The 20,196-nt window shown below is 41.7% G+C and overlaps 2 protein-coding genes across 12 annotated transcripts; one reads left to right on the forward strand and one right to left on the reverse strand.

The window, feature by feature from the left end:
• Window positions 1–2,319: 2,319 nt before the first annotated feature.
• LOC123163845 (actin-related protein 2/3 complex subunit 3) lies at window positions 2,320–11,417 on the reverse strand. Of its 10 annotated transcripts, XR_006482013.1 has the most exons (9): window positions 11,247–11,417; window positions 10,545–10,698; window positions 9,569–9,677; window positions 9,209–9,478; window positions 8,765–8,933; window positions 7,076–8,312; window positions 6,406–7,001; window positions 6,169–6,276; window positions 2,320–4,145 (listed from the first exon to the last, which is right to left on the reverse strand). XR_006482013.1 is itself a non-coding variant. In XM_044581227.1 (6 exons), the coding sequence occupies exons 2-5, from the start codon at window positions 10,590–10,592 to the stop codon at window positions 8,791–8,793; spliced, it is 570 nt and encodes a 189-aa protein (XP_044437162.1). In that variant the 5' UTR covers window positions 10,593–10,698; window positions 11,247–11,417; the 3' UTR covers window positions 2,320–4,145; window positions 8,765–8,790. The 10 variants fall into 10 exon arrangements, 7 of the variants coding, with proteins under 7 accessions (XP_044437162.1, XP_044437165.1, XP_044437166.1 ...); XR_006482012.1 differs by having other exon boundaries at window positions 6,406–8,312; XR_006482014.1 differs by lacking the exons at window positions 6,169–6,276; window positions 6,406–7,001 and having other exon boundaries at window positions 8,216–8,312.
• On the forward strand, window positions 2,841–6,465 carry LOC123163844 (G-type lectin S-receptor-like serine/threonine-protein kinase B120). Of its 2 annotated transcripts, XR_006482011.1 has the most exons (7): window positions 2,841–4,089; window positions 4,442–4,540; window positions 4,627–4,808; window positions 4,922–5,132; window positions 5,236–5,473; window positions 5,581–5,731; window positions 5,817–6,465. XR_006482011.1 is itself a non-coding variant. In XM_044581224.1 (5 exons), exons 1-5 carry the CDS (start codon window positions 2,841–2,843, stop codon window positions 5,328–5,330), a joined length of 1,836 nt encoding a protein of 611 aa, XP_044437159.1. In that variant the 3' UTR covers window positions 5,331–5,492. The 2 variants fall into 2 exon arrangements, 1 of the variants encoding a protein (XP_044437159.1); XM_044581224.1 differs by lacking the exons at window positions 5,581–5,731; window positions 5,817–6,465 and having other exon boundaries at window positions 5,236–5,492.
• Window positions 11,418–20,196: the final 8,779 nt, after the last annotated feature.

Raw genomic sequence — 20,196 nt, forward strand, 5'->3', positions numbered from 1 at the left:
CTCCCTAATCTCTTGCAGGGGCTGTGCGGAATCACAAGAAGACATGTGCCAAACTCATTCACCCGCACCGAGGGCATTGCAACCCTGGCTCTGAAGGATAGTTTCGAAGGAGAACTATGCAAGGCAGGCGCCATGAAAGACCACCAAACAGACCATCTGCTGATGTCATCGTTGCCACAGGGGGCCCGCCGCCGCAGCTCCGACTTCACCGCAACGAAACGACTCGAGGTAATCCGACAAACACGTTCCGACTACCACAACCATTGTCGCGTCTCCGACATCATACATTCCCATCATTGTTACCACAGAAGCCCCCACGCCAACACCGCCATGTTCCATCGGTCCTGCTTGCCAATGATTAGCTCCAAAAAATGAAGCCCTCGAGAGGGGATACGATGCCAAAGCACCGTCAACGTCCGATCACACGAACCTAGAGTTTCCTCCGAAGCTACATGGATTGGGGTTGCGAGCACCTCAGCGATGCCCCACAAGAAGGAAACGGCGATCGGCTCCAGACATGTTCGTGAGAAGATTTCGCCCTGCAACCTCTGAGGCTTGTGAGGCAGGTAAAAAATAACGTATCTTCATCTATACCCTCCTTCCTAAAATAAAATATCACATCTATTGTGATGATATACCCCCCTTCCTAATATAAAATATCACATCTATTGTGATGAATAGACTGTGAATTGATACTTCTGTTGCAGTGACTATTGTTTGCCTTCACAACATATGAAGCATCATATACTTCAGCAGGCTAAATGATCTCGGGAGGACCAGACGTCAACCAGACAGCCATTCGCACGCCATGGTGACCTATTTGAGCTAGACGATGAGCAACAATATCACTTGCATGGCGGACTCTGGTGATGGAGTGCAATCTCTCTAAAGAATGGAGATATTTGATCTTGCTAACAATGGAGTCCATGAGGGTCGATCAACCTCCCGTCATTTGATCATATTGACTGTCACCTCGGGATTGGTTTTAAGGATTAAAGGTTTTGTGCTCCACTCATGGCTCAAGGCGATGCCCTCCATACACGCAGCTACCTCAGTCTCTAGCGGACTTGCAAGTATGCAAATGGGGGCAAGACTCTTACAACGTCACAACCTCACAAAGTCTTGTGAAGCCCATGTTATAGTTGACTTTTAATTTAAAACTCGTTTTCTTTGTCTCTCATCTTCTCACTCCTCCAACTGAGTGAGAATATAAAATTTTAACTCCTAAGACCTGCCTATGTCACAGTGTTCAACCTTTTTTTTAGCTAAACTTGCTCTGATCAACCGTTCATTCTGAGTCGCAGATGGCGTTGGTTCAGGTTTTCATAGTGCTGTGTGGGTCTTCAGTCTTGGCTTCTGTGGGGTTTTTTTTTTTTGAGCAAACTGTGGGCTATATTTCAGCTTTTCGTGTGCTGCTTATCCTGTCTATTGGGCCTGGGATGGGATTTCCGGCCATGGGCTTGCACTTTTTCTGAAGCAAAAATACAGTCTTATTTTTTTCGCGTTTTGGGTGTTGGGTTTTTGACTTTTGGTGTTTATTTTCTTCCCGGTCATTTCCAAGGTAGCGACCCTGTTATACACGGCCTTGAATAATGTAGTGGTTTTTACCATATGTTTTGTTGTTTGCTGTTCTTTTCTAGAACTAGAGTCTTCTTTAGTTGTTTGTGTTTTGACCCATTTGTGTTCTTTAAAGTATAATAGCAGTTGGGGTAAATGAGGCGGAGTCAATGGCACGGCCGGGTCCTTGGCCCTGGGCACGTCAGAGGCGCAGCCGAGCAAGCAATGAAAAAAAATGCCATAATGGTTAGGGCACGCCGAAAACGCAGCCGAGCAAACAACCAAAAAATGCCTTAATTTCTTGTCATCATGCATCCTTTTTTCCTTTTGGACCAATGTCTTTACTTTGAGATTTCTTTCATTGACTGTTTATGAACTTGCTGCTTTCATCATTCACGCATATGTTCACTTTATTTTTTTAAGGAAATGTGTTGAATTTGGTGGTTTAGTTGCCTGTGTGTGGTTGACATTGAAAGCTGTGGCCCAAAGGCCGAAGCAGAAACTCTAGTCAATTAATTAAGGAGGCCATAATTCTAAAAAAAAAAAACAGGGCATAGCCTGAAACAGCAACGTAAAATAGCTAAAACAAGGCAAATTCCCGAAAAAATGCTAAAATAAGCCAAAAATACGGATTGACTGAGAAAGAAGCCTAAGTTCTCAAGAAGCAGGATCAACGTTAATAAAAAACTAACGGCTAATTGAAATGGGTGACAGAGAAAACGTTGTTTCTCAGGCACCTGAGCAGTAGGTAGTCCCAAAGTATAAGCGGCAGCTCGCAAAGTGGTCAGACCATCTATGCATTGTTCCAAAATAAGTGTATTTAGTACAAAGTTAGTATACTAAATCAGTGACACTTATTTTGGGGCGGAGAGTACAAAATTATAGCTTAGTTCTTCAATAATGTACAACTGTCACCTCCAAGAAACTATGGTCGAAATATAGTCTGGATTGGATTGGTACCTTGACTGAGACTGATGGATGAAGACAGCGAGGACTTGAAGGGTAGCATTGACCGGAGACTTCAAGCCATGAGCAAGTTTCTGGCGCTTGTTGAAACTTGAAAATCATGTCATAACTCCGTTGATAATGCAAGCACGTCGACTTCACAGCGACTGACAGAGGGTACCCCAACCACACATTCATTCACACCCTGCAGCCCAACTGTTGCCAAAAACCATGCCTAGTCAGTCTTATCGATTATCTGTACTGTGTGCTATTTCTTGGACTTCACACACAAACAGACCTAGAAGACACTATCTTTGAGTTCATTCTGCAAATCCGATATGGCCTGCATCCCCATTTTGATTCTACTATCCTTGAGTTCATTCTGCAAATCCGATGACCAGCTCACATATGCAAAGCCACTTGCCTCAGGCGACACTCTGGTCTCCAAGGGCGGGGACTTTGCGCTTGGCTTCTTCTCCCCGACCAGCTCCAGCCGTAGCCTCTACCTTGGCATATGGTACCACAACATCCCCAAACACACGGTTGTTTGGGTTGCAAACCGCAACAAACCAATCACCTCCTCTGTTTCTGCAGAGCTTGGCATCAGAAACACTTCTGGCCTGATCTTGTCTGATTCCCAAGGCCAAACTGTTTGGGCAACCAACAACAAAATCACCGCTGGAGATAACGGAGTTGATGCAGTGATCCTCGACACGGGGAACTTGGTCCTCCGGTCATCCAACGGCACAGTCATATGGCAAAGCTTTGATCACCCGACGGACACCCTCCTTCCTGGCATGAGGTTCGTGCTGAGTTATAAAGATCGCGTGGTTGGGCGTCTTGTTGCTTGGAAGGGCCCTGACGACCCTTCCGATGGAGATTTTTCTCTTGGCCTTGACCCCAGTTCAAACCTTCAGCTAGTAATTTGGCATGGAACTAGCTTGTACTGCCGCACCATGGTTCGGAACAGTATAACTGTAGGTGGAGGACCATATCGGAGCAACACCAGCTCCATCCTGTACCAAACAGCCACTGACGTTGGAGACCAGTACTACTTTGTGTACACAGTCTCCGATGGCTCACCATATGTGCGTATGATGGTTGACTACACTGGAAAAATGAAGATATTGAGTTGGAGCGACTCCTCGTCTTCATGGACAGTCATCGGCGAGGTCCCCACTGCCTGCGACTTCTACGCCTCGTGTGGCTCATTCGGCTATTGTGATTTCACTGGAACTGTCCACACATGCCAGTGCCTTGATGGGTACGAGCTTGATGGTCTTGACTTCTCCAGAGGATGTCGGAGAATGGAACCTCTGAAATGTGGAAAGCCAAATCATTTTGTGGCTTTGCCTGTGCTGATGGTCCCGGCCAACTTCTTGCACATCAAGAACAGAAGTTTCGACCAGTGCGCGGCTGAGTGCAGCAGCAATTGCTCGTGTACAGCATATGCATATGCTAACTTGAGCAGTGATGGCACTTATGAAGACCCATCAAGGTGCTTAGTCTGGACAGGGGAGCTTGTTGACACACAGAAGTTCAGCAACAATGGCGAGAATCTGTACCTCCGGCTTGCTGACTCTCCAGGTATGGACCGCCGAGCCCTAGCATTATTTTCTTCGTGTCCTTAAGGTGCTGTGTAACTGCACTTGACAGGTTTTATGTCAATCAAGTAGCCTTCGCATCATTTGACACCAACTCTTTGGCAGGGAGTGTTAAATGTAAAATTCTTGTGAACTTAACAGCATAACAGTAACCTTGAGGTGTTTGTAGAATGAGTAAATTTGCAAGTATTCAGTATGAGAGTTAGACGCTATTTAAAAATCTCATACATGTTTTTGTGTTCACTCGGTTAGTAGAGATCAGTCATGGTACTATGTAGTCTCGCAAGTAATGCTTGATGTCTATCCCTGAAAAAGTAATGCCATAATTTTTGCAGATCAAAAGAACAACAATTTGGTAAAGGTTGTAACCCCGATTATTGCAAGTCTGGTGATACTGACATGCATAGCCTTTGTAACGGTATGCATATACAGAGGTAGAACACAACAAACATGAGTCCCTGATTACAGAATTCATCTTTGTTGTCTAAGTGTTGACAAAAAAAAACATGATGTTTATTAGGCAAGTGGCGAAACAAGGAAATCAAGCAGAGACAGATGTTAAGATATGTCAGCTCTCCAAATGAAATTGGAGGCGAATATGTGGGGTTTCCCTTTGTTAGCTTCGAAGACATTGCTACAGCAACGGATAATTTCTCTGACTCCAACCAAATTGGAAGGGGAGGTTTCGGCAAAGTTTACAAGGTAACATAAAGTTTTACATCCACGACACTAGTATGCTCATTTTAAGGATAATTGGCCCAGTGAAAAACGCTCACTTTCAGCATCTTACATTTAAAAATGATGCAAACATGTAGGGATTGCTGGAAGGTGGCAAGGAAGTTGCTGTCAAAAGGCTTAGTGATGGTTCTAGGCAAGGTATTGCGGAGTTTAAGAATGAAATAGTTCTATTTGCTAAATTGCAGCATAAAAACTTAGTCAGACTTCTTGGCTGCTCCATTTACGGAGATGAGAGACTACTGATCTATGAATACTTACCCAACAAAAGTTTGGATGCTTTCCTTTTTGGTATGTCCTTATTCGATTACACATCACTAAAAGTTCTTACAACATAAAAAGGTATTTTCAAGATGACTAATGGTATATTTCATTTGATATTTATTATTGAAAGGTGCTGCAAGACAATCTGTGCTTGATTGGCCCACACGGTTTAAGATAATTAAAGGTGTAGCAAGAAGGCTTCTTTATCTTCACCAAGATTCATGATTAACTATCATTCATAGAGATCTCAAAGCAAGTAACATTTTGTTGGACACAAAAATGAATCCCAAAATATCAGATTTCGGTATGGCAAGGATCTTTGGTGAAAACCAGCAGGATGCAAAGACTACACGAGTTGTTGGTACATAGTAAGTAACCAAATGTCCTAGACAACCCTTAACTTACATTTTTTTCCCTTTCTGTGTACTGTTTTGCTCACACTGTGCACTTATTGGTGTTGAAATTATGTAAACAGTGGTTACATGTCACCAGAATATGTGATGGGAGGTGCCTTTTCTGTAAAATCAGACATTTATAGCTTTGGTGTACTTCTCTTGGAGATTGTAAGTGGTTTCAAGATCAGCTCATCAGAACTCACAACCAACTTCTCCAACCTTATAGCTTATGTAAGTATGTTTGAAGCGCAAAATTTCATTGGCCCAAGCAATATAATGATAACTTGATCATAACTTAAATCGGTTGCTGGTTCAGGCATGGAGACTATGGGAAGACGGAAAGGCCGCTGAATTGGTGGAATCTTCAGTCATAGAGAGGTGCCCCCTAGAAGAAGCTGTGCGGTGCATTCATGTAGGACTCTTGTGTGTTCAAAACCATCCTGATGATCGCCCCCTAATGTCATCCGTTATATTTATGTTGGAAAATGGAAGTGCACTGGTTCCAGCGCCAAAGAAACCCGCGTATTATGCTCTAGGTAATTGTGAAGTCGGAGAAATGATAGAACAGATTGGAAATTCTGTGAATGGGATAAGCATCACAACTCTAGATGGCCGTTAGATTATTGCCTGTTTTACTACAGATGGAGTACTACTGATGTCTGTTTTACCTGGAAGACATATATTGTCTGGAATCTGGATTGAGACTCATGGACGAAGACAGCAACAACTTTGACCGTAGCACTGACCGGGGCCTCCAAGTTAGAGGCAGAAACTTCCTAGTGAGATATCCATGGTTCAGTATACGGTCAATGAGAAGTACTATAAGCATGAGCGCAAGAATTGGTCATGCCACCAACTGTAAAAAAAAGTTTCATTCTTGAAATAATGTCAGAGTACTATTTTACCTCCACGAATTATACAAGTCTGGATTGAGACTCGTGGATGAAGACAGCAACGACTTTGAGCGTAGCACTAACCCTGCTGCACCCTCGAAGGAAAATTTTGTTACTACAGATTCAGATTGGAGAGGGCGACAGGGGAAACCTCACGGTAAGAGGCTGCCTTGTTAGTTGAGTCTCCCATGCCGTCGCTTGACGCCAATGGTCTCCTCTAGGCGCCGCCTGAAGCTGTCCCCTTATCTCTCCACATGCATTCCTCTGGAGCTTGAACCAATCATCATGCTTCTTCACGGCTTTTGCAATGGTGAGAAAGAGACTTGTGTGCATCTGAAATTGGCGGCGAAAATACTTCTCCGGATAGATTTGATTAGGGTTGAAATAATCTCTCATAATCTTGGCATGGCACTCCGCTCTATCACGGTTGACTTGCATGCGGCCGAACTATGATCCTCTCCTCGGTCGCCGAACTGTGATCCTCTCCTCGGCCGCCGAACATCATCGTTGAAGATCATGCCAGCGACCATTTCAAAATCATCACCATCTTCTTCTTCCTCCTCCGATGATAAATAGTCCTCGGAGATCATCTCTCTCAGCCTCTTCATCTTCAATTTGAATTATCGGTTGAATTCAACTGACAAAAGGAAAAAGAGACAAAAAAAGCTAAAAAAGAACTCACCTAGGCAAACCGTTGAACACTTGCAAGGCGGCAGAAGTGTAAGGGCTAGCCGGCGACGTTGAGCCGATACTAACGGTCGGCGAGGCCTGGAGATGACCGGCAAAGCACGAGAAGGTGCCAGTGAGGCTACAAGGAAAAAGATCCAAGGCGCTTTCCGGAGACAGGGCAATGCGGCGGCGGCATTTAAGCTCGATTCTGACTCCCGCGACGGCCGACTACCAACTCGGACTAGAGTAGAAGGGCGACGAGGGCAAAGAGAAGCGGCGAAGGGGGTGGGTAGTCGTCGGCAGTGGGGTGTTGAGGTGTAGAAAAGAGGCTGCAACTTTTACTCGGCCGCATGAAGGCCAGGTATATTTAGAAGTCGCGGTGCCGAGGAGTAAAATTTCAACTCACCCAACGGTTTTAAGAGTTCGGCTAGGCGCCGGCTAGAGGAGCAAACCAGGATTTTACTCCCCTAACCGTTTTTAGGGGATCGGCTAGAGTTGCTCTAAGACCCCTATGCAGTTGTCATGAACCTCTAGTCAATGGAGCAAGTTCCAATGATGAGCCACCACACATGGCCCATCATCGGATCTATTGACCAGTTAACCGTTAACAGCATATCTGGTGACTGGTGAAAGAATCAGGCACATATGGCATTCTACAGAGAACATTCAGGACCATTGTTCAAGCGAAGAGACTTATTTTTTTTCCAAAAGATTAGATTCAGAATTTTAAAAAGGATACGGAAATATGAAAATAAGAGCTTCCGTTCATAAAATTTGTACAAAATGTCGACTGGTTCGTAGGCGTGGACGAATTAGTCATTTGCTCTAATCCGAAGCATAAACAAAGACAGGTAATCTTTCGAAAAAGAACTTTACTTTCTAAAAAGTAAAAAAAAAGTACCCGTGGAAATGTTCCAATTCCAAATAAAATAATTTAATTTAAAATAATCTGTAGAATGCCATATGTTTTATGAGAATGCCTCGTCCCGAGCTTTATTGAATATCAGAGAGAGATATCAGTCAACACTGAAAGCAAAATAAAGCTAGGATGGTCACCATCGCAATTAAAACTAGACTTGTAATCAAAAGCATATTTATTAAGTGTGCGCCAAACGAGTTGCATCCCTGGACCAGTGTTTAAAGGAGATAGCACCTATCAAATTAGCATGCTGGAAACAGCCGACCAAGATCGCCGTGTAGGGCTCTCCAGGAGTTCGAGATCTCTCTGGAGTGCAATGACTTCTACATCACTGCATGGAAAAGAAGGTAAACCTGAACAAGGTCCAAATGCGCCTGTCAGGCCATTCAAAAGATTTAAGCAATCGTTTCTCCTGCTAACAGTAACATAGAGTAATACCAGTTTTTCACTTAAATATATCATTGTTAACCTAGCCCCAAAGAAGGAACTTGTTAACTAGCCAGTTCTTCTAAATTATAGCGTCGATACCAATCCTGAGAACTATAATCGGGATAGATTATTCACTCTGGATAACAGTGCATCAATGGCAAAATTGGTCCGATTTCGAGCCAGACCCACAGGAAGAGAATGAAGAATTAATTCAGCGAAGGCCACGATAACAGCAGTACATTGCAAGAAACTGTTTGGGCATTTTATACTTCAATACATCAGAAGAAAGATTATTTACATCATCATATGAATAAATGTGCGAGCGAAATAAGGATATGCAAGAACACCCCTAACCTGTTGCTGAAATGCTTAATTACACTCTAGAGGATGACAAGGTTCATGAACTTCCTCTTTGCAAAAGCCAACCACCATTTGTTTGGAGTGCCATTAGCTCTGTATGCACAGTTGAGCAGCCTCCCGCTTGTTTCCTCCCTTATCTGCTTCAGATAGTTCCTCAACAACTCTGCATTAGAGCGGAGAAATGCTTAATTGAGGATCACAATCCATGGGAGTAAGACTATTCTTTTGTTAGATTTGGCGTCTGCCAATTTATAGCTGAACGAGCCTACGGCTTATTTAAAATACTACTGCTCGTTTCTCCCAAGAAGTAAAATCACATGAAATACCAAGCAAACAACTTATTACTTCTACAGAGAAGAGTTAGCTAAGTTGCTAACTTGCTATCAATAAAGCACATGCACATGCAGATATGCATTGAATTTGATGGGAGCTATATACCTGCTTCCTCCTCGGATTCGGGAAGAGTGAAAAGTCCAGGGAAAGGAAACCCAGGTTCCCCGGGCACAGGGACATTTTCCAACCCCAGGTTAATGATTGCCTTAGTTCCAACAGCCAGTGTCCGGCAGCTTTCTAGTCTTTTCAAGGCAATATTGATGTAGGATGTCAGATAGATAAGCAACTTGTCTGCTAGGCTTTTGACATGGAAGTTTTTGAAGAAAACATTTGCTCGAAAGAAAGTTATCGCTTCATCAACTATATCCGCTTTATCTGTAATAGCATCAACATTAGTAAGCAGTTCGGCATGGTCGCGCAGGAACGGAAGTACATCATTAACTGTGTCTGATGCTGTACCGGTACCTGAATCTGAGGCTGGGGCTGGGCCCTTGATATGAGTTTTTAGTGGAAGCAAAGGACACCCACAGGCTTTTGTGATCCCGTCATCGTCACTGAAACTAGAGTGATAAACCTGTCCTCGAGGGAGAGATGCATATGGTGCTCACATATCGCTAGTTAACATTAACCATGACCAAACTAGAAACTAAAGCAAGCGATGAGCACATTTGATAATTTTGCTACCATCCATATTAGCTTCGTCAAACACCTAAACACATGAAAGATGTTCCTAAAGGTGTAACTCTAATTGAAGTACTTTGACCCCACAGAATTTATGTCACCTTATTACTTTTCGCCTGTTTGGACTACCTTGGCTAGTATAAGCAGAAGGCACCATACAACTATATGGCTTATATGTCTGACGTGCAAATGGAAGTGTCGTATAGCTTCGCCATTTGATTTGGAAATAAATCAAGTGACATAGTTGTACTTCTAAGAAAGGGTTTCCATTACTATGAGACTCAAGAATTGAATTTTACTTTTTAAGGCTTAACGTTTTGCTTCATTTCAGAAAAGTTTTGTCATCTCAAGTATTGCTTCCCCTTCTAGTTATGTTGTATGGCTGTCAAAATGTGATGGCACCAAACCAGAATTTTCTAGTTGTTGGGCTCTACTTTAACATCAGCTTCCAGAACCTTCAAGACTTGCTCAGGTAAGTAACCAGAAAATATGAACAGGAATTTTGTGATGACTGATGATTCATTGAGGTGCACTGCATTGGTTAGTGACAGTATCGTCTTCAGCAATGAAAAACAGAGCATTCAAAATGGCACCAATCTTTAAGTACCAACTTCTCCTCTCCAACATTAAATGATTAAACGTTCAAAATGGAACTTCACTTTCAATTTGGCCTAATCAGACTCGGTGGCTGCCCAAATTCGGTGACAATGACGTCCAGGGAATGACAAGGTCTGGACGAATGAGAGGGCAAGTAACTCACCATGGCTATGGAGGACCGCCAGGTACAGTGCACGTCAACAGACTGCATACAGAAGCAGGAGTTGTAAGAAAGCACTTACAGAAGAACACTGGCTCTGAATAGTTTCCTCAGAAGTTAGTTGATACCCCCTACCGGCAGCGATCTATTCAGGACTCTGCATCGAAGATAGAAGCTACGTACGTTATAGGAATATAAGTTGGGAGTTGTGTGATGATAAGCACAAAAGCAGCAAACAACAGAGGCAAACTTGCCGGTGGTAAATTGAATAATTGCAATTGCATCTACATCATCCAAGACAGTCATACTCGAAAGGATTGAAATGAAATCAAGCTAGAAGCCCAATATTCACAAGGATTTGTTGCGAAATGTTTTTTCCTCACAACTTCAGGCCCAAATCTCAAAACAAAATTCGGAGCAGTTACATCATCAGATTTAAAACTAACGGATTCCCCAAAGGGCTTAGCAACACATAGGAGGCGGTCATCTTGTGGACTCCCAGATCCACCAGCGGCAACCAAATCGAATCCCAGAGATGATGGGATGGAATGGGATGGGATCCAATTGAACGGAGCAATGGGCAGGGACGGGTAGATCTGGACGGAGGGGATTGGGAGGTGAGGTCGTGACGTCTCGCCGGCTATGGGGATGGACGGGACGGAGGGTGATGGGGGAGGAATGAGGTTGCGAGGTGAGGCTCCTCACCGGAGAAGGCCCGGCGGCGTGGTCGCTGCTGGTGCCAAGGAGATGAGGCAGGCGGCGTCGCTCGTCGTAGAGGAGATCGCAGGAGGGAGACGGGGTGGGAGGAAAGCGGGTCGGGTCGGTCGGGTCGGGTCCGGCCGTGGCGCATGAGGAAGAGGTCGTGGCTCGCGAGTGGGAGGCGGAGCGATTTGCGTGCGTCCTTCGCGGCTCCCAAGATGCCACGGGCGTTTCCTCAAAAAAAAAAAAAATGTCACGGGCGTACTACACTTAGATACTCCTAGTAGTTTTGATCTAACTTGTTTTCTTTCTACCTTTTCCTTGTACTTTTGTCCAAACTAGCACGTTCACCCGCGCATTTGCACGGCTAGATTTATTTTTGTATTCCCTTTGCTATCTTAAATATATGTCAAATTATATTTGTTTTATAATTACATACTTTATATTGTTATTAAAATAAACAATTAAAACTAAATTGTGATGACTCAATGGATTATTACGCATTGGAGATGCAAGTCTCTTTTTAAGATAAGTGTTGTTCGTGTAGACAAATGGATTGTGCAATTGTCTTCACTTAGTGGAACCGCATTTAGATGAATTAGTCATTTTATGTCCCTTCCGTATTTATAGATTGTCATCTCTTAATAGCTATATTATTACGTCCAAAAGTGGTTATGTTGTTTTAATGATTTCTTTTGCCTACCATGCATAGTTTGAGTAGTATGCTTATCTCCATGTTATATATCTCATATGTTATCATATTTACCATAGACACAATATGTTTTTCGTCTCATCATATAAAATTTATTATTGACACAGAAAATCTCATGTGTTTTTCTCTCTTTGTCACCCCTCTGTTGGCTCCTTATCCATCTCACATCGTATTCATCAACCTTATTATGCTTAAATAATTGGATTGATTTTCCAATAGTTCAAATTGCTTAGGATGTTTTTATAATTATTGCCTCAAACCCCTGACCTCATGAGGTTTGAAAATGTCATTTTCTTTCCATGCCAAACTCCTATGGGTGGATGTAGTATGCATATGAGGTTGAGTGGGTTATATATTTTTACCGCCATGGCGAATTTTCCTACACTCTGTGATGTCTAACGATGCTAATTTGACCTACCTAACGTAAAGCAAATAATTTGCATGTCTTAATTTTTGTACTACTTCTATTTGTTGTGTTGTTGGGTTTACATCATTTGTTCTCTCTTAGCACTCAAGTGTTGGGTAATTTTTAATTATTATTTTGAAGATGGCCTGCACATTTGGATAGTTCTGTTTTATCTTTCTTATAAAAGTGGAATTTTGTGGCTTGAGAAAAATGTGACATGAAAAGTAAAGATTACAGGTAAGTACATATGATATATCAATAAAGTGCTTTTATCATAAAATAATGTTTAAATATGAAATGTTAATCTCTATTTTTGTGCCAAGGTCAGCCTGCATGCCAGTTTCAATTGGAGGGTTCTCATGTCCGTGAAAAAATGAAATTGTTTTCCTGAGTTGAAGAGAATACATATATGCACAGATCAATCCCAAGCACTAAAAATCCCAAGGAATATAATCCTCCAAAGAAATTATGACATTCTGTTTAATGAGACTGTCTTTATAAAAATTGTTCGATGCTGTTGAAGTACTTTTGTTATATCAATTGGAATTATTGTATGCTTGATAGCATTATTTAACTTGACCAAAGCCCTAGTCAAACAACTATAAGTATAGTCCATTATTGATTATTTTTCTTGTTCAAAATTATGCATGTTTGGATTGGGTGTATTTTTGTGTGTGCCCCATGGTAATTTATGTTAACTTTAAGGTAAATATCGTAGCGAGCAAAAAATACACTTAATCCAAACTGTGTGTAAGGGAGAAATGCATAAACTTAGATATATCAATAGATTTGGCACACCCTATAGAATATCACTGAACCTGTATTGTGGTGATCTACTCTAGCCTTGTCCAGAGGCGCATCAATGTAATCAAAGCATTGAACGGACGACGATGCACCCGGATGTCCAATGTGAGGTCGGCTAGTGATCGGATCATCATAGCGTTTTTTTCTGTTGCCAGCAAATGATGAGGTGGCCTGGCGAATTGGCATCGGCTAATATTACTCATATGTGGAAGACAAATATAATGGCTAGTTGCTCTTTTTCTTTTCATCGTCGTCGGCATCAAAGACATCAACCAAGGACTCCTATGCAATACATATATCTTTCTGACCATGCCGGTTGGGGAGGTGCGCTTTGCTCTCAATTCTAGTAGATATCTTCTCTATGGTTTGATTAATCTTAGTTTTTAACCTAGATTTTCATCTCTTACTGTTAACTTTTTTCTAGTTTAATCTGAACCATATTTGCTGCTCAAAACCTTAATAAGCCATAGTAAATCCGTTTAGAATACTCACATGCATGCAAACTTTTGGTTCAGCACCCTAGCGCTTCATGCATGCATGTGTTTTGTACTTGAAACATATTGATAGGCCATACTGGAGTCCGTTTATAATTATTAACTTGCATGCAAACGTATGGTTCAGAAGCCTTCATGCATGCGTGTGTGTCCTAGGAGGGTACGCCTTCTTTTTATTCACGGTACGTGCTCTGTTTCTACCATATAAACTTTGCTGGCTTTTTCTCCTAAAAAAAGCTTTGTTGGCTTTTATTTATTCCCGGTAAGAACCTGCATCGGACACTATTGCCTGCCAGTTATAAACACGGCTAGACTGGATTGTCCCGGATCAAATATTGTACGTGACAGTAAAAAAAAACTCTTGTACGTGACACGTTGAACTGTTTATATTTGTCAATATTTTCATGTAACGCTGACATCTTTAAATCTTAGCCGTTAATCTCTTAAATTAATGGTTGACATAATTTAATCTATGTGGACGAACGTAATTATATAATAGAAGATTTTGGAGAAATCTGACTCTCTCTTTTCTTTTTTGAGAACGAGAAATCTGACCCGTCTTACGGATTTTCTGCTCTACTTAATTCGTTGAGACGACTCTACAATCTTCACGGAGTGGTTTTGAAACTACATTCGAATGCGTTGGGAATGCTTCTGAAATTTGTGTCATATGCAGTTTCCTCGGTATGAAACTCAACTAGAATGGTGTCGAATTCGTATTCGAGTGGGATACAATTGGAATCCTGTGCAATGCACATTGATCGAGTATGTTGAGGTATGCACTCGTGAGGTGCGAAATTCAACTAGAATTCCGTGGACCTTGACTAGTTGGATGAAAACTTGATAGGGAATGGAAGATGGATGGGTCTTGCATTTGCTGTTGATTGGTCGCCGACATTATTGATGCTATGGTCTTCTCTCTGCTTACATGTTGCTTAGCTTCCTCCCTCCATCCCTCCCTCAAGACTTGGATTAGTAACTGGAGTTTCGTTTTTAAGTCTAAAGGTTTTCCGTTCTTATCCGGCCTTCAGATGTCGGATCTTCAATGATCCTGAATCATTAGAATTGATGAGGAAAAAGTTGAAGTACTGGACTCACTACTCAGAGAACCTAAAGAATACACCAGCCTGAAGTTGATGCTCGACAGGTAATTTCACCGAAAAAGGGTTTCCCCCCGCTTTGTATACAAAGCAACCAACCGAGACATCCAACGATAGGTGCTGGGGCGGAAGCAGCACAGCCCAAAAGAAAAGAAAGAGAAAATACAAGAGAAACAAACGCCGACAACGGCGGATCGACAAAGAAACGAAGAAGCCTCGTGGCCGCTGCACCACAGAAGATCGCCCACCAAGCTCCGAGCCTCCAAAGCACTGATACGTCTCCGTCGTATCTACTTTTCCAAACACTTTTGCCCTTGTTTTGGACTCTAACTTGTATGATTTGAATGGAACTAACCCGGACTGACGCTGTTCTCAGCAGACTTTCCATGGTGTTATTTTTATGCAGAAACAAAAGTTCCCGGAATGACCTGAAACTCCACGGAACATCTTTTCGGAAAATATCAAAAATACTGGAAGAAAAATCCACGTCAGGGGGCCCACACCCTGTCCACGAGGGTGGGGGGCGCGCCTGCCCCCCTGGGCGCGCCCCCTGCCTCGTGGGCCCCCTGACGCTCCACCGACCTCAACTCCAACTCCATATATTCACTTTCGGGGAGAAAAAAAATCAGAGAGAAGGATTCATCGCGTTTTACGATACGGAGCCGCCGCCAAGCCCTAAAACCTCTCGGGAGGGCTGATCTGGAGTCCGTTCGGGGCTCCGGAGAGGGGGATTCATCGCCGTCGTCATCATCAACCATCCTCCATCACCAATTTCATGATGCTCACCGCCGTGCGTGAGTAATTCCATCGTAGGCTTGCTGGACGGTGATGGGTTGGATGAGATCTATCATGTAATCGAGTTAGTTTTGTTAGGGTTTGATCCCTAGTATCCACTATGTTCTGAGATTGATGTTGCTATGACTTTGCTATGCTTAATGCTTGTCACTAGGGCCCGAGTGCCATGATTTCAGATTTGAACCTATTATGTTTTCATGAATATATGTGAGTTCTTGATCCTATCTTGCAAGTCAATAGTCACCTACTATGTGTTATGATCCGGCAACCCCGAAGTGACAATAATCGGGACCACTCCCGGTGATAACCGTAGTTTGAGGAGTTCATGTATTCACTATGTGTTAATGCTTTGGTCCGGTACTCTATTAAAAGGAGGCCTTAATATCCCTTAGTTTCCGCTAGGACCCCGCTGCCACGGGAGGGTAGGACAAAAGATGTCATGCAAGTTCTTTTCCATAAGCACGTATGACTATATTCCGAATACATGCCTACATTACGTTGATGAATTGGAGCTAGTTCTGTGTCACCCTATGTTGTGATTGTTACATGATGAACCACATCCGGCATAATTCTCCATCACCGATCCAATGCCTACGAGCTTTTCATATATTGTTCTCCGCTTATTTACTTTTCCGTTGATACTGTTACAATCACTACAAAACACCAAAAATATTACTTTTGCTACTGTTACTTTTGTTACCGTTACCACCACTATCATATTACTTTGCTACTAAATACTTTGCTGCAGATACTAAGTTATCCATGTGTGGTTGAATTGACAACTCAACTGCTAATACTTGAGAATATTCTTTGGCTCCCCTTGTGTCGAATCAATAAATTTGGGTTGAATACTCTACCCTCAAAAACTGTTGCGATCCCCTATACTTGTGGGTTATCAAGACTATTTTCTGGCGCCGTTGCCGGGGAGCATAGCTCTATTCTTTGAGTCACTTGGGATTTATATCTGCTGGTCACTATGAAGAACTTGAAAGACGAGAAAACAAAAATTTATCCCTCAACTACGAGGGGAGGTAAGGAACTGCCATCTAGCTCTGCACTTGATTCACCTTCTGTTTTGAGTAAGCTTGCGACACCTAAACCTGCTTCTGCTATTCGTTCTGATATGTCGCATGTTATTGATGATGTCACTTCTGCTATGCATGATACTTATGATGAAACTACTTCTATGCTTGATACTACTGTGCCACTTGGTGAATTTCTTGATGAACAACTTGCTAGGGCTAGAGAGAATGAAATTATTGAAACTGATAATATTTATGAAAGTGATGATGAAGACTCTTCCCCTAATAAATATGAATTGCCTTTTGTTCCTGAGGGCTATGTTATGGATGAAGCAATTGCTAAAGAAATTTTTGCTTGCAAAGATAGATATGATGTTAAGAAATTATTAGCTAAATGGAAGCAGCAATCTCTTAATGCTAGAATGAAACCTGACCCTGCTTTTGCTGCTTCACCTATCTGTGTTACTGATAAGGATTATGAATTCTCTGTTGATCCTGATATAATTACTTTGGTTGAATCTGATCCTTTTTATGGCTATGAATCTGAAACTGTTGTGGCACATCTTACTAAATTAAATGATATAGCCACCATGTTCACTGATGATGAGAGAACCCGCTACTTTTATATCCTTAAAATATTTTCGTTCTCATTAGAGGGTGATGCTAAGATATGGTTTAATTGTCTTGATCCTGGTTGTGCGTGTAGTCCCCAGGACATGATCTATTACTTCTCTGCTAAATATTTCCCTGCTAATAAGAAACAAGCTGCTTTAAGGGATATATATAATTTTGTGCAAATTGAAGAGGAGAGTCTCCCACAAGCTTGGGGGAGGCTTCTCCAATTACTTAATGCTTTGCCTGATCATCCTCTCAAGAAAAATGAAATACTTGATATCTTTTATAATGGACTAACCGATGCTTCCAGAGATTACCTGGATAGTTGTGCTGGTTCTGTTTTCAGGGAAAGAACATCGGATGAAGCTGAGATTCTATTGAATAATATGTTGAAAAATGAAAATAATTGGACACTTCCTGAGCCAATTCCTGAGCCAATTCCTAAACCAACGCCGAAGAAAAGAGGTGTTCTATTTCTCAGTCCTGAAGATATGCAAGAGGCAAAGAAATCTATGAAAGAAAAGGGTATTAAAGCTGAAGATGTTAAGAATTTACCTCCTATTGAAGAAATACATGGTCTTAATTTACCGCCTGTTGAAGAAACATATGATCTTAATCCATCACCTATTGAAGAAACTCATGGTCTTGATAACCCGACACAGGTAGTAAAGGTAAATTCTCTCTATAGATATGATAAAGCTGAAATCCCTCCTACTAAAATTGCTAGCCAATGCTTGGATGAGTTTGATAACTTTATGGTTAAGCAAGAAGATTTCAATGCTTATTTTGGTAGACAATTAAAACAAAATGCTTATATGATTGAACACTTGGGTGATTATATGGCTAATGTTAAAGGTGAACTTAAACTCATTAGCAAACATGCTTCTATGGTTACCACTCAAGTAGAACAAGTACTTAAAGCTCAAAATGATTTGCTCAATGAATTGAATAGTAAGAATAATGATTATGCTGTTAGAGTGGCTACTAGAACTGGTAGAATGACTCAGGAACCTTTGTATCCTGAAGGCCACCCTAAGAGAATTGAGCAAGATTCTCAGAGAAATAATATAGATGCACCTAGTCCTTCTAAAAAGAAGAAAAATAAAAATGATAGGACTTTGCATGCTTCTAGTGAACCTATTGCTGAACCACCTGAGAATCCAAATGATATCTCTATTTCTGATGCTGAAACACAATCTGGTAATGAACATGAACCTAATGAAAATGCTAATGATGATGTTCATAATGATGCTCAACATAGTAATGATAATGAGGTAGAAATTGAACCAGCTGTTGATCTTGATAACCCACAATCAAAGAATCAACGTTATGATAAGAGAGACTTTGTTGCTAGGAAACATGGTAAAGAAAGAGAACCATGGGTTCAGAAACCCATGCCCTTTCCTCCCAAACCATCCAAGAAAAAGGATGATGAGGATTTTGAGCGCTTTGCTGAAATGATTAGACCTATATTTTTGTGTATGCGATTAACTGATATGCTGAAAATGAATCCTTATGCTAAGTACATGAAAGATATCGTTACTAATAGAAGAAAGATACCGGAAGCTGAGATTTCCACCATGCTTGCTAATTATACTTTTAAAGGTGGAATACCAAAGAAACTCGGAGATCCAGGAGTACCAACTATACCATGTTCCATTACAAGAAATTATGTTAGAACTGCTTTATGTGATCTTGGAGCCGGTGTTAGTGTTATGCCTCTCTCTTTATATCATAGACTTGATTTGAATAAGTTGACACCTACTGAAATATCTTTGCAAATGGTTGATAAAACAACTGCTATACCTGTCGGTATTTGTGAGGATGTGCCTGTTGTGGTTGCAAACGTTACTATTTTAACGGACTTTGTTATTCTTGATATTCCCGAGGACGATAGTATGTCTATTATTCTTGGAAGACCCTTTTTGAATACTGTAGGGGCTGTTATTGATTGCAACAAAGGCAATGTCACTTTTCATATTAATGGTAATGAGCATACGGTACACTTTCCGAGGAAACAACCTCAAGTTCATAGTATCAATTCTATTGGAAAATTTCCATCGATTATATTTGGAGGTTTTGAATTTCCTCTTCCTACTATCAAGAAGAAATATGATATTCTTATTATTGGGCATGTGCATATCCCCGTTGAGATAACATAGTGTTATTCGAAATTTCTCCGGTTCCATGTTACTCGGAATGAGTTTGTTAACAAGACTTGATCAACCTTGTTAGTGGATTCCTTTTGATGATCATGAGATGGATGAAGTTAGAAAGCACAACCTTCTGTACCCTCTCTCTACTTTCTGTTATTTAGTTGAAATAAAGTAAAAATAGTATTTTTCTGTCTGTTTTCTGATTTATCCGTGCAATATAAAAATACCCCGAAAATAAAAGTTCTCGAAATGCCCTGAAAATGGAATATGATTTTTTCTGGAATATTTGAGAATATCTGGCACTGAGAACACAGCAGGAGGGGCAAGCACCTGGCCACGAGGGTGGAGGGCGCGCCCTACCCCCCTAGGCGCGCCCCCTGCCTCATGGGCCCACAGTGGCTCCCCTCCACTTATTCCTGCACCCACACACTTCTTCTTCCTCCCGAAAAAATCACCATCTAGCTCAAGCACGAGTTCTAGCTCATCTTGCTGCGATTTTCGATCTCCGTGCTCAAAGCACCTCTCACAAAACTGCTTGGGGGGATTGTTCCTGTTGGAAATATGCCCTAGAGGCAATAAGAAATTGGTTATTATTATATTTCCTTGTTCATGATAACCGTTTATTATCCATGCTAAAATTGTATTGATAGGAAACTCAGATACATGTGGATACATAGACAACACCGTGTCCCTAGTAAGCCTCTAGTTGACTAGCTCGTTGATCAATAGATGGTTACGGTTTCCTGACCATGGACATTGGATGTCGTTGATAACGGGATCACATCATTAGGAGAATGATGTGATGGACAAGACCCAATCCTAAGCCTAGCACAAGATCGTGTAGTTCGTTTG

This window comes from Triticum aestivum, chromosome 7D, assembly GCF_018294505.1.
Source record: "Triticum aestivum cultivar Chinese Spring chromosome 7D, IWGSC CS RefSeq v2.1, whole genome shotgun sequence".
Classification (NCBI taxonomy): domain Eukaryota; kingdom Viridiplantae; phylum Streptophyta; class Magnoliopsida; order Poales; family Poaceae; genus Triticum; species Triticum aestivum.